Source organism: Oryx dammah, unplaced genomic scaffold, assembly GCF_014754425.2.
Source record: "Oryx dammah isolate SB20612 unplaced genomic scaffold, SCBI_Odam_1.1 HiC_scaffold_10, whole genome shotgun sequence".
In the NCBI taxonomy this organism is placed as follows: Eukaryota; Metazoa; Chordata; class Mammalia; order Artiodactyla; family Bovidae; genus Oryx; species Oryx dammah.
Window position 1 is genome coordinate 22,147,291 of NW_024070194.1, and position 11,839 is coordinate 22,159,129.

Sequence of the window (11,839 nt, forward strand, 5' to 3'; positions counted from 1 at the left end):
AGCTGACCGACAGATTAGTCCAGAGGATCCAAGACAGCTTCACACAGACCTGAATGACTGGATGGCTGAGCTCAGCTAGAAGTGTCTTCAGGAGTACCTGTGCATGGCCTTGCCAGCTGGACAGTCTCACGGCAGGCTGACCTGGCGGCTACTCCCTCCAGAGTGAGCGCTCCAAGAGAATCAAACAGAAGGTGGCCTTTCGTGATACAGCCGGTGAAGTCATGTAGCATTACCTCCTATAAAATGTTGGTCGAAACAGCCACAGAATCCCATCCGGAGTCACAGGGAGGGAACAGAGACCCACCTTTCGATGGAAGGAATAACAGTGACCATTAAAAAAAAAAAAATGCCACAAGGATAAGTTGTTCTCAGTGCAACAAGTCCAGAGAGGTTCAGCAACTTTCCCCAAGGACAGTTACAGATATGAACGGAGCTAAGAAGGAAACAAAAAACAGGGTGAAAGGCAGAGAATGAAAGGAGACGGTGGGAAACCAGGACCTACTGTATAGCAGAGGGAACTATATTCAATATCCTGTGATAAACCATAATGGAAAATAATATTTAAAAATGAATGTATATGTGTGTGTGACTCAGTCACTGCTGTACAACTGATATTGGCACAACTTTGTATATTGACTATCAGTTCAGTTCAGTCGTGTCCAACTCTCTGCGACCCCATGAATCGCAGCACACCAGGCCTCCCTGTTCATCACCATCTCCCGGAGTTCGCTCAGACTCATGTCCATTGAGTCCATGATGCCATCCAGCCATCTCATCCACGGTCGTCCCTTTCTCCTCCTGCCCCCAATGCCTCCCAGCATCAGAGTCTTTTCCAATGAGTCAACTCTTCGCATGAGGTGGCCAAAGTATTGGAGTTTCAGCTTTAGCATCATTCCTTCCAAAGAAATCCCAGGGTTGATCTCCTTCAGAATGGACTGGTTGGATCTCCTGACTATACTTCAACAAAAAAAAAAAAAAAAGGAGATTGTGGAAATTCCCTGGCAGTCCGATGATTAGGACACTGTACTTTCACTGCCAAGGGCCCAGTGAAAGGGTTCAATCTCTGGTCAGGGAACAAAGATCCTGTAAGTGGAGGGGCCAAAAAACAGAAAGAAAGGAAGGAGGTGGTATGGTCAGGGAAGAAACGTCCTCTGAGGGGATGTTGGGCTGAGACCTGAGTAACAAGAAGGCTTCCTTGCGGGGCACAGGATTGCAGGCAGCAGGCACAGCGCATGCAAAGGCCTCCTAGATGGGGAAGAGTAACTGGAAGTTGACCGAGGTGACAGGAGGACCGTGAGGTGAGTGCAGGTGAGTAGCAGGGTGGACGCAGACAAGAGCCAGGCCTCACTGTGCCTTACGAGCCATGGTACAGGGTTAGGATCTTATTTTAAGAGCAACTGGAAGGCTCAGGAGACTTCTAAGCAGGGAAGTAGTGTGTTCTGCCTGCATTTTAGAATGACGTCTCTGGCTGCCTCATGGAGAATGGGGCTGGAGTCGGGGGGACAATGCTAGAAATAGGGAAACCAATGAAGAGGTTACTGCAATGTCCAGGTGAGAGAGGATGGAAACCAGCGGGGTGGGCAGAAATGCAGGGACTGGGGATACATTCAGGGGTTAGAATTGGCAGTGCTTGGACACGGAGTAAATGCGTGTGTGTGTGTGTGTATCTGTGGAACAGTTTTCAAGGAATATCCTTATTTCTACTTTGTCCAGAATTCTAAAACCAGACCAGAGGACAATTTTAAAGATAAACGAGTTTTGCTAATCCTCAAAATAGGAAGGAAATATGTTCTCGCCCACGCCCCAAATTACTTCCTAAGTTGTGATCTTAGCCTGAGAGACCAAGGCTGGGGACTCTGGGCAAGTCACTTAAGGTCTCTGGGCTTTCCTTTTCTTATCTCTTACAGTGAGTGTGTTGGGTTAAGGGATTAGTAAGGGACCTCCAGGTTTGGATTCCTCTATTTAATCGGAATAGACTCCAGTCCAACCTAGTAGCATTTAAACTACATGCCTTGTGATGCAGCCATCTCACTGCTTCACACACAGCTTCTCTGGGAGACATGCACAAGAGCACTCAGAACAGTCCTGCTGATAACAGCAAAAACCATGAAACAACCCAAGGTCGATCAGTAGGGGACTGGGTACATAAATCACATTACAGAATACTATATGCGGCGAGAAATGAGTGACCTAAGACCACACATCAGTATGGATGGCTCTAATGAAATTTATGTTACATGCGAAAAGCAAGTGTAGAAAACTACACCTAGTATGATTCCATGTATTTATTTTTTAGTATGATTCTATTTATATAAAATGCAAATGATTAAATAACGCAAAGTTCTGAATAGTGATAACATCTTGCAAGGAGAGTGGGGATTCTACTCAGAAGGGCATGGAAAGATTTAACATTCTATTTCTTAAGCAGGGTGGCTGGTACCTAAATGTTTACTGTTGTCTTTAAACTGTATGCATTCGTGATATGTACCCTTTTGTGTATAAAATACATTTTACAATTTTTTTAAAGGACAAGAAGAGAAGTAAAGTCGCTCAGCGGTGTCGGACTCTTTGCGACCCCATGGACTGTAGTCTACCAGGCTCCTCAGTCCACGGAATTTTCCAGGCAAGAGTACTGGAGTGGGTTGCCATTTCCTTCTCCAGGAGATCTTCCCAACTGAGGGATCAAACCCAGGTCTCCCGCACTGCAGGCCAGTCTGAGCCACTAGGGAAGCCATCATTTATTGAAGGCTACATGAATTTGCCTAAAATCTCCTCCTCTTGTGGATGAGGTCATGAGGCCCGGAGGGGGCTGTCATATAGGAAACGAAGATGAGAGAATAGGGGAAAGAGTAGCTAAGACCCTCATCAGAGCAGGAGCTAAGGGTGGTGACTTTTTTGATTCATCGCCTGCTGTATACACATATACAGACATACAGTCACATACCAGATACAGAAATAACTCTTCCAAGACACTCAGGGTCTTCCCTGGTGGCTCAGAAAGTAAAGAATCTGCCTGTAATACAGGAGAACCACGTTGGATCCCTGGGTCGGGAAGAATCCCTGAAGAAGGAAATGGCAACCCACTCCAGTATTTTTGCCTGGAGAATCCTATGGACAGAGGAGCCCGATGGGCTACAGCCCATGGGGGTGTCAAAGAGTCCGACACAGCTGATAGAGATTTTTAAGACACTCACAGCCCTGGGTGCAGTTCCCAGACATTCTACTAGAGGTCGCAAAGGCACCAGCCTTCGCCGCCCTCAGGACTAAGGCCTGATTTCTCGCGGGCGCTAGCGTAGTTCCAAATCTCCCGGAAGGGGGCGCCAGTGGTCCGAGGAAGGCTGGAGATTGGCAGGGCGCCCAGGTTTGCTGTGCACAGAGTGAACTCAGCTGCACTGGAGCGCACTGATCCACAAAGTTCTTCCCTGCCGCTCAGAGCTGGGGGGGGGTCTCATGTTGAAAAAAACGAACAGCTGAGTAGATATGATTCTGCACCCCTTCCAGCAGCCCTACCTTCAAGCTTGAATCCTATACAGGGGAGACTAAGTGTTACAGGGCCTAGATTTTTGCAATCTAGGCACATCTTGCACATTTTACAAAAATAGTGGCTCAGACCATAAAGAGTCTACCAGCTATGCAGGAGACCTGGATTCAATCCCTGGGTCAGGAAGATCCCTGGAGAAGGGAATGGCTGCCTACTCCAGTATTCTCACCTGGAAAACTCCATGAACAGAGAAGCTTGGACAGAGAAGTCCATGGGGTGTCAAGAGTCTGAAACAACTGAGCAACTAATACTTACACTTTTTCACACACACACACACCCAAAAACCACCTCATTGCTAGAGTTCTTTGACTTGAAGTTTAAGCTTCAATTTTTTCAGGGTAAATCCACCTCTGATTATGCTTATGAGTATTTATTTACTGTCTGTCTTCTTATACTAGGAATGTATGTTTCAAGAGGGCACGGATTTTTATTTAAATTCTTAGCTTATGCAACCCGCTCGTAGCATATGTAGAAATTTTATAACTACAGTTGACCCTTTGAACAATGCATAGGTTAGGGACACCGACCCTATGCAGTGAAAACTTGCATAAAATTTATAGTCAGGCCATCTTAGCCTGGGTTCTGTATCCATGCTTCTGCATCAGTGGTTTCAGCCAACCCCACATCCGTGTGGTCCTATGTGTGTGTGTGTGTGTGTGTGTGCGCGCTCAGTTGGGTCCAACTCTTCACGACCCCATGCACTGTAGCCCACCAGCCTCCTCTGTCCATAGGATTTCTCAGGCAAGAATACTGGAGTGGGTTGCCATGCTCTCCTCCAGGGGATCTTCCCGACCCAGGGATCAAACCTTCCTCTCCTGCATTGGCAGGCATGATTCTTTACCACTAGCGCCACCTGGGAAACCCAGTCTTACAGTATTTACTATTGAAAAACATCCGCTTAGAAGTGAACCCCAGTGCAGTTCAAACCCATGTTGTTCAAGAGCCAATTGTGTTTGCTGAAAGAACTAGTTAGGGCTGGTACAGTTTTCCAGGTAGGGATGACTGAGGCCTGGCCTGTGTGGGGCTTGAGGAGCGGATGGGCCAAGGATGATGTCACTGAAACCTCAGAACAGTGGCTGTGATGACCCACTTTAAAGCTAAGGATGCTGAGGTCCAGGGAGGTGGCAAGTGTCCGTGAGAGGTGGCACTGGGCCTAGAATCTGAGTCTGCCTTCCCTTGCCTGCTCTTGGCCTGCAGCCACCACCCTCCCCATCAGCTAGTCCTTGCACAAGGCTCTGATGCAACCCTGTAAGGCCCATGGTGCCTCTCTTGGGGGCATCGCTGGGAAACCGATTTTGCAAGAGTTGGGTCAGGAAGCACCAGTCAGGGTGGGTCCTGGGGAGATAAGAACGGCCCACCCCCTTGTGTGCCTCCAGGCCTTTTGATTTCCTCTCTTCCCTTCCCTTCCCTTTCCCGGAAAGCAGAGCCCGGACCCTGGCCGGGCCATGACTCACCTCCTTTCCCTCTGGCAGCCAGGCTGGGCTCCCAGGCCTGCCTGTCATTGGAAAGCCTTGCAGCCTGTGACCTGGACAGTGGGGAGCCCTCCCTGGGTGCAGTCCCTGGGCCTCAATAAGAGTAGCTGGTATGAAGAAAGGTTTCACCCTTGAGTCTTAGTCTCAGGAGGGAATGGGATGGGGGAAAGGGGCTCCAGGAGCACTCTGAGGTCTGGGTGACTCAGATTGGCAGGTGTAAGGTTGGTGTTTGCCCATGAAGTCCCCTTGACCCTTGTGGAGAGGGGCTTGTGCACCCAGAGGTCAGAGCCTAGTGATCCCTCAGCCACAAGGCGTCCCTCAAACAGATGTATCCACAGTTCAGTTGGTCTCTACCTGCTTCAAGACCTGTGCCCGCTGTGCCACCTCACCTTTCAGAGCCAGGTCACATGGGACTTGGCCTAGGACCTCTTAGAGGACAAGAGAGCCTGGGCGGGTTCTATCTTTCTAGGCTCTTGTTAAGATTTTTTAAAATTAAGAAAAACGTAAGTTGCAAAAATTGGGATATACATCATGCCTTGCATTTTTCCAGTTTACGCATTTAAAACAAGCATACATAATGACCTGGTGTGATTTAAATGGGAAATAAGATGAAAAAGCTAGATTGGCTCTCTTGTGGGAAAGTGCAGCCCCTCATAAGGTTAGTTTCCAGAAAGTTTAAGTCAGAGTTCCCACTTGGCCTTGTGTGGGTCACTTCACCTCTCCAAGGTCTCCCTTTTCTTATCTGAAAAGTAGGACTAGCAAAGGGTTTACACACCTAACGGACTCATGAGCCAATCCCCTTGGTGAGGGCTCAAACCCTTTACACCAGCAAGTAACCTAGATTCTACATGGAGCCAGTCCTGGTGCCAAGCTTCCCATTTGCAGCCCTTCAATGGATCCCTGAGGCTGAGGTTCTGGAGCCCATTTCCCAGATGAGAAAGTGGAGGCTAAGACAGGCAAAGCCTCCAGGGAAGGGCCTCCCTTCCCAGCCTGGGAAGCCTCCAGGCTGCTTCAGAGGCTGTGTTCTACCAGCCTACCTACTAAAACGTTTATCTTCCCATTATTGTGCTGCTGTCGTTGCTACTATTAAAATGAGCATATGATAGCACTGCCCCCATACAGCTGTGAGTAGGATTAACCAAATTAATTTTAAGAGTTTAGTATAGTACCCTGCACATAATAAGCGCTCTAGAAGTGTCTGTTAAAGAAAAAAAAAATCCTTTAGGTCTTGGGGCCCACTGTCTTGGAGAGACAAGGTCCAGCGTGCAAGGAACTTTGTCCCGGTTTTCCTCTGCGGCCTTCCCCCCACCCAGCTCCTGCCGCGCCCGGTCCAACACAGTTAAGGAGTTAATGATTTCCCAAGCGGCGGCCCAAAAGGAGCAAGGTCTTGTGTGCAGCACACACGCACGCACACACGTGCACACACCCCCTCTAGCTCTCACAACCCTCCACCCCGCGGCGGCCGCGTTCCCCCCTCGCCCCCTCCCTGCGCGGGGCCCGAGCCTCTTATGCAAGCCGCCGGCGCCCGCCTGTTCCCAGGCCCGGCTGCAGCTGCGGGCGGAGGGGCAGGGCGGGGGCGGCGCGCTGTTTGTCTAGCGCGGCCGTGCCAAAGGCGGCGGGCCCCAGACAGCCAGGCGCCTCCGTACACCTGGGGATGCTCAGGTTAAATAGCTCCGCATTCCTCGGGCCCAGCTGATGGAAACGCTCCCAGGCCGCCGCCGAGCCGGCCTCCAGATGGGCTGGGCCTGGGCCAAAGGGGAAAAGAGGGAAACGTGGAAGCCAGAGTGTGCCTGCACGGGGGAGGAGGTGGCCCGCCTACCCCCGGCTCGGCACAGCCCCTTCCTCCCCTGGAAAAGGGCCCTGCCGTGAGGGAGTACTCGCGGGGACACGCCCACGGCCCAGTGGGTGGGCGGCTGGGAGGGGGGCACGAGGGAGGGAGTGCACACGTGTGACTCTGAGGACACTCCAAGGACGTACAGGCGACAATTAATAATGATAATTTATAGCTATCAAACACTGCGTGCTAAATGCTCTATTTCATTTATTCTCTACAGCAGTTCTGTGAAGTTGATGCTGTCAAACAGCAGCCCGTGGTGAGCTGGGTGGGCAGCGGCAAAGCACACGATTTACCTCCAAATACTGTTCCCTTTGATAAAGTCTAGAATGTGCTCGGGGAGGAGGTGGTACCTGGCTTAGTGTTAGTGCTCAATAGGCAGTCTTCATTGTTATTATTATTCGCAATCCTGCTGTTAACTCCACAAGGATCCACAAAATCCTTTCTGTAAACGGCTGAGCGTACAGTCAGGCTCATGGTGCTAGGTGCTATTTATTTTATTGACAAAATATATTAACAGTCCTTGCCCTCTCTGGGACAGGTTCTTTGCCCTTTCTGGGGCTCAGTTTCTCCCTGTGTAATACCTGGCAGCTGCCTGGTAGGGGTACTGACTGTTGGTGTCCCCACGGGTCTAACAATTGCCCAGAAAGTTGGTACTTAAACTTCTGAGGAAGCGTTTGCCTATGAAAAGCTCCCCCTCACCGCTATCCCCAGATCAGCAGAGACCCAGGAATGCCAGCCAATCTACAGAGCACATTTAGACACCCAGTGCGGTTCTCAGTCCCCAGACACTCACACCCAACCATCAAGCCGGATCCAGGCAGAGGTGCCACCATGCATTTCAGCAGAGCCCACAAGCCCAAACAGCTGGAGTTGGCTCACTTATCTGCAGAACACATGCGCTCACATTTGCCCTTCTGCACACATCCCCACGTGTATCTTCATCCACACCCCCAGGCCTGCACACCAACAGATGACCCAGCCCCACAGGGTAACTACCAGTTCAATCATGTCACACAGGCCCAGACACTCGTGCACTCCCCCGTGAGTACAAACCCACACACATGTCCAGGCAGATAGGTCCTTGCCAACGACACCATTTTCCGGCTCAGGAGCTGTGAACTTACTCGCCCACTCCTCCTCATAGCCCACACAGGAGCCCTGGGCTGCTGGCACAGCCTGGCCAGGGTGAGGGGGCAGAGTCCAGACCCAAGAGCAGGTGGCCCAGCAGCTGTGACTGGTCTGGTCCTGCCAACTTGCTCACCCACTTGGACAAAGCTGAAGCCCTGGGGCAGCCTGCTGGGATCCAGGGTTTGGTGGCCCAGCGGGGAGGCGCCTCCTTCTGGGGAATGGGGCAAGTTGGAAGTCTTGTCCCCGACAAGCTGAGGTTCTCACTATCCCCATTTAAGCCAACATGCAGGTCCAGTGACCTGGTTCTCCCAAGTATCCAACTTGTTGATACTCTTCAACCCAAGAGGGGGCCTTGGCAGGTTGATCTGCATTTGACAACCTCCCCAGGTGACCCAGATGGCCCCAGGACCACTTTGAGAAACCTTAAAAGTCTGAAGGATTTAATTTTATGACACTGGGGAGCCGGGAAATGGCCAGGGATGGGGCGGGGTGGGGGGAAGAATAGATTTTAAAGACACCGGAAACACTCATTTCAGGTCGGTAAAAGCGACCGTCCAGATGTGGCCTTCCCGTCCCCTCCCCCAGCAGCAGCTGTGAAAAGGGTCAGGGGTCACCGCCAGCCCAGGTCCCTCCCATCAATCCAAGAAGTCACTGCAGCTTTATCACCATCTAAAGTATTTGTTTAATAACAACAACCAAAAAAGAAAACAACACCCCACAGAACTATTGTAAAACAATATTCTCAGTCGGTGATCATTGTAATATACAATACAAAGCAATTAATTTCCTCAGAAATCTGAGAAGCACCAAACGTGACCATTTTTTAAATGTCCGCTTTTCAAAAAATAGAAACACACGAGGGGGGACTCCCCCAAGTCTCTGGTGGCTGGTGGGTGAGGGTCAGCCTGCCCTGTCAGTCCCCCAGACCCGGGCTGGATCCTGCAAGCGCCCCGGTGGCCGCCGATCGGTCTTGTTCCTCCCCAGCTCCGGCGAGGCGCCTGGAAGGACCGGAGAGCACTTATTCCTCTAGCCCCCTGGAGGGCTGGGGTCTGCCGGCTCCCAAGGGCGGCGCTTCAGCGACACAAGATACGGTCGTCCGCTGGAACACACGCCGCCTGTGAAAAGAGAAGAGTTGTTTTTTTAACGATCGCATCCTTGAGCACCTAGGTGCCCGAAAGGATGGGGCGATTATAGGGTCAAGCACTCCCTCCCGTTCTGAGCCTCAAGTGTCCCCTTCCGTAGAAGAAAAGTGATCTCCAACTCGGACCTCACCTCTGCTGCCAGGGCGCCGATTTCGCCATTGAGAGTGCTGAGAGGAGCCCGGGCGGGGAGCCCCCGGCCCCCGGGGGTCCCGACGTGGGATTCCGAGTTGAGCTCTAACTCCAGATCCCAGATGTAGTCGATGACGTGCTGGAGGATCTCCACCCTGCTCACCTTGCGGTTCTGGGGCAGGGTGGGCACCAGCTCCTTGAGGCGCGAGTAGCAGCCGTTCATGTCGTAAAGTAGCACGTTCACCGGCTGCTCCTCCAGCAGGGCCGGCAGGCGCGCCCCGGGGCCGCCCGCGCAGCGCGAGATGGCCACGCTCTGCTCGGACAGGCAGCGCACCACCTCGCCCGCGCCGCCCGCCGTCTTGCCGGCCTTCAGCGAGCAGCTGGGGCCCGCGGCGGCCGCGGCGCTGCCACTGGCGACCTTCATGATGCCGGCTTCGGGAGAATACGAAGAGGACGGAGGAGGAAGAGGACGCCGGTAGTGGGGGAAAAGGAGCGGACGCAAAAAAGACTGCAGTGCAAAAGCGCAACTCAAGTACCCCAACCCGACTTTTATAAAGATGCCGCGCGCCTCCCCGCCCCTTCGTTGGGGGGCGGGCTCAGATGTTCAAAAACAGCCAATGGAAGGCTTAAAGGCGTGGCTTGGAGGGCTTCTGGGTCCTGCCTCCTGCTCCCCTAGAGAGAGCACCCTCACCCGCGTGGAAAAGCGACTTGAGTCGCACGAACAGAGAAAGTGGGAGGCGGGGGATAAGATGGCTAGTGGAGACGAGGGCTGCCCAGAAGGCGAAACCGGTTGTTACTGATCACGAAAAGATTCCAAGAATCAGTTTTCTCAGGGATATGTTCTCATTTCTTCAGCCCCATTTTACAGATGAGGGAAACTGAGGTCCCGATGGAGAAGCAGCCTGGGCTTCTGGACCCTATTGGAAGATTACCTTTGGGACTCTGATCTTCCCAATATTTGAGCTGATATTTAAAGCTGGCCCTCTACACTCTGCCCACCCCCGGGAGGCGGGGGGTGTTCTCCTTTCCCAATTCCCAGAGAACGCTGCTGGTGACTGTTCCTGGGACCGGGCAGGCTTACCCAGGCACCTCAGGATGGGAGCAATTAATTCTGGAAAATCTTCCTTCACTACTGGAGGCTTGGGCCCCTGGGACCTGAGCAAGAAAAAGGCACCCAGATTGGGCTGTCTTCCCTGATTTCTCCCCTGAATTTGCAGCCCCAAATCTGCATCATTAAGTAATTAAATTTTTTTTCTCCCTTTTTGGCTTTTTTCCCCCAAAGACCGCTGGGATCAGGGTCTCCCTCCCACGGCGCAGCAGCTGCGGAGCTCTCGTCGTCCCCCTCCCATCCTCCCCCAACCCCCCACTCCCGGGGCTGCTCTGTGTCAGCGTCTGAACAGGCTGCTCAGACCGTTAGACGCCAGGCCCGTGACGTCACCCATTCATAAAACCCGGACGGGCTGTCAGGCTGGCGCCGGGAGGGCGGTCGCCATGGAGACGGCAAACCGGGCCTCAGCGCTCCCTAGCTACCCCCAGCCCGGCCAGTCACCTGCAGACCTCGAGTGGGAAGCCTGGGAATGCGCTCCTCGCGGGCGCGGTCGCTGAGCAAGGGTCACCTTACCTCCCGGCCCCACACCTGGGAATCTCTCCACCAGGCCCACAGCTCGGGCTGCTTGAGAGGTTTCTTCACCGCCCCACCTCCCCACCTCTCTAGTTCCCCGCTCCCGCCTGGGGAAAGACTTCGGATTCCAACTTTGCTGCTGGGTGAATTTAGCTGAGTAACCCTCTCCGGCCTTCTCTGAGCCCTAATGTCTGCCTGGTATTTTGGTAATGATAAAGGTGATGAATTATTCCGTTCGTAAGAATAATATGCCCTTCCAGCCAGGCACTGTGTGAAGAGTTTGCTTTATCAAACTTACCCGATCCCGGCATCTTTATGTTGTTGTTGCTAAGTCGGGTCGGACTCTCTGTGACCCCATGAGCTGTAGCCAGCTAGGCTCCTCTGCCCATGGAGTTTCTAGGCAAGAATACTGGAGTGGATTGCCATTTCCTTCTCCAGGGGATCTTCCCCATCCAGGGATGGAACTGGGGGTCTCCTGCATGGCAGGCAGATTCTTTATGGCTGAGCTACCAGAGACACCTTTGGTTTCTTTATACAAAGAAGGAACCTGAGGCTCAAAAAGCTTCCCAGGAGCCTGAGCTGTTGTAACGGCTGCATTTTGATAACAAGGGCACCTGATTGCCATGCAGTGCCTTCCTGCCAGGGTAGGCAGTCGGCCTCAAGAACCCTGAGTAGGCTAGAGGAGGGGAAACTGAGGCTTAGAATAGGCCCCCTAAGTCACACAGCGTAAACCAGGCTAAAACTCTGTGCTCACAAAGCAGAGGATGATGTTATGGCCCCTTCTCCCCCTGCAATTAATTCACTAAGTATCAGCAAGTTTTCTCTTCCCACTGTTTGGGGGGGGAGGGGCCGATAAACCGGCCCCCTGCCTCCACATCTGGAAACCGGGAAAACTGATCCCCGAGACCAGCTTCAAAGGAGACAGATCACTAATTAATTAACTGGACTCCTCCATCCATCCCCTTAACA

The 11,839-nt window shown here is 52.4% G+C and overlaps 1 protein-coding gene across 1 annotated transcript; it reads right to left on the reverse strand.

Moving 5' to 3' along the window:
* Positions 1-8,636: 8,636 nt before the first annotated feature.
* ID1 (inhibitor of DNA binding 1, HLH protein) lies at positions 8,637-9,785 on the reverse strand. The gene is made up of 2 exons (XM_040247606.1): positions 9,251-9,785; positions 8,637-9,093 (listed from the first exon to the last, which is right to left on the reverse strand). Exons 1-2 carry the CDS (start codon positions 9,671-9,673, stop codon positions 9,052-9,054), a joined length of 465 nt encoding a protein of 154 aa, XP_040103540.1. The 5' UTR covers positions 9,674-9,785; the 3' UTR covers positions 8,637-9,051.
* Between the last annotated feature and the right edge of the window lie 2,054 nt (positions 9,786-11,839).

Coding starts and splice junctions, on each gene's coding strand:
- ID1 (XM_040247606.1), bottom strand. CDS start 9,673: ATGAAGGTCGCCAGTGGCAGCGCCGCGGCCGCCGCGGGCCCCAGCTGC. Junction 9,094..9,250: donor TCGGCGCCCTGGCAGCAGAG/GTGAGGTCCGAG, acceptor CTCTTTTCACAG/GCGGCGTGTGTTCCAGCGGA.